This window comes from Capsicum annuum, unplaced genomic scaffold, assembly GCF_002878395.1.
Source record: "Capsicum annuum cultivar UCD-10X-F1 unplaced genomic scaffold, UCD10Xv1.1 ctg2655, whole genome shotgun sequence".
In the NCBI taxonomy this organism is placed as follows: domain Eukaryota; kingdom Viridiplantae; phylum Streptophyta; class Magnoliopsida; order Solanales; family Solanaceae; genus Capsicum; species Capsicum annuum.
The window spans coordinates 17,970-19,295 of NW_025832840.1; the positions used below are offsets into that span (position 1 = coordinate 17,970).

General features: G+C 33.5%; 1 protein-coding gene across 1 annotated transcript; it reads left to right on the forward strand.

Annotated features, from left to right (window-relative positions):
* The first annotated feature begins 375 nt into the window (after positions 1-375).
* LOC124890889 (60S ribosomal protein L6-like) lies at positions 376-1,094 on the forward strand. Its single transcript, XM_047402746.1, has 2 exons — positions 376-959; positions 1,052-1,094. The coding sequence occupies exons 1-2, from the start codon at positions 376-378 to the stop codon at positions 1,092-1,094; spliced, it is 627 nt and encodes a 208-aa protein (XP_047258702.1).
* The last annotated feature ends 232 nt before the right edge of the window (positions 1,095-1,326 follow it).

The window sequence follows — 1,326 nt, forward strand, 5'->3', positions numbered from 1 at the left end:
CCATTTCTTGGCAAAATGACCTTCTAGACCCTTGTACTATGTCGATTTTGTAAGTTGGACACTTCTACTTACATGTTTGTCATCTGAACATCTGAACCCACAAAAAAGCTATATTTTAAACCCTTTGACTATTGACTTTGCCTATATGGCATTAAAATGCTGATTAGGATAAGGAGAGTGATTACACTTGCCTGAAGTATTTTTAGCCAATTTTATATTAAACTAATTAAAAAAATTAAAAAAAATATTAAAATTGAAAAAAAATAAAGAGGGGTTTTTATTCACTTTCTCAAACTTACCCTTTGCACAATTTAAATTTCACTTTCATTCTGTTCCCCTTTCACTCCAAACATGCCCTTTGCACACTTCACAGCAATGGCCGTCAAGAAATTCTCTCGTAACGCTAACCTAAACAACGGAATCGGCAAATTCTTCTGTTCCAAAATGTTCCACAAAAAGGGGCTTTGGGTTATCAAGAAGAAAAAGGGCGGCAAATTCCCCACCCACCCAAAATCCACCGGCGTCGTTGCTCCGCCCTCAACCACCGTCATCAAACCATCAAAATTCTACCCAGCTGATGACGTGGAAAAATCCCTCATCAACGAACACAAACCAAAACCCACAAACTTGAGAGCCAGTATTACACCTGGTACTGGTTTGATTATTCTAGCTGGGAGATTTAAGAAAAAAAGAGTTGTGTTCTTGAAACAACTTGTATGTTCTGGACTGTTACTTGTTAGTGGGTTGTTTAAGGTTAATGGGGTTTTATTAAGGAGAGTTAATCAAGCTTATGTTATTGCTACTTCAACGAAAGTGGATGTTAGTGGAGTTAAGATTGACAAGATTCAATGGAAGTTTATGTTATTCCTTGTCTTTGTTGTGGTTGATATTGTCGTTGCTGTTCATTGTCAAAAAAAAAATGGTGTTGCTCCTGAAGAGGGTCTTTGCTGGTTGATATTGTTATTGTTGTTCATTGTCAAAAAATATATATATACATCCGTGAAGAGGGTCTTTGCTTTGCTGTGGTTGATATTGTTGTTGTTCATTGTAGAAAAGAAAATATTATTGTTGTTCCCGAAGAGGGTCTTTGTTGATTGATATTGTTGTTGTTGTTGTTCATTGTGAAAAAAAAATTATATATCCTTGAAGAGGTCTTTGCTGTGGTTGATATTGTTGTTTGTTGTTCATTGTCAAAAAAAAAAATTATTCTTAATTTACTTTTTAAATTTTTTTATTCATTTTCTCAATTTAAATTTTTCATTTTGTTTAGGATTAATTTTGTAACTTTTACAAATTGTTGAAGATATTTAAATAAAAATTGAAAAT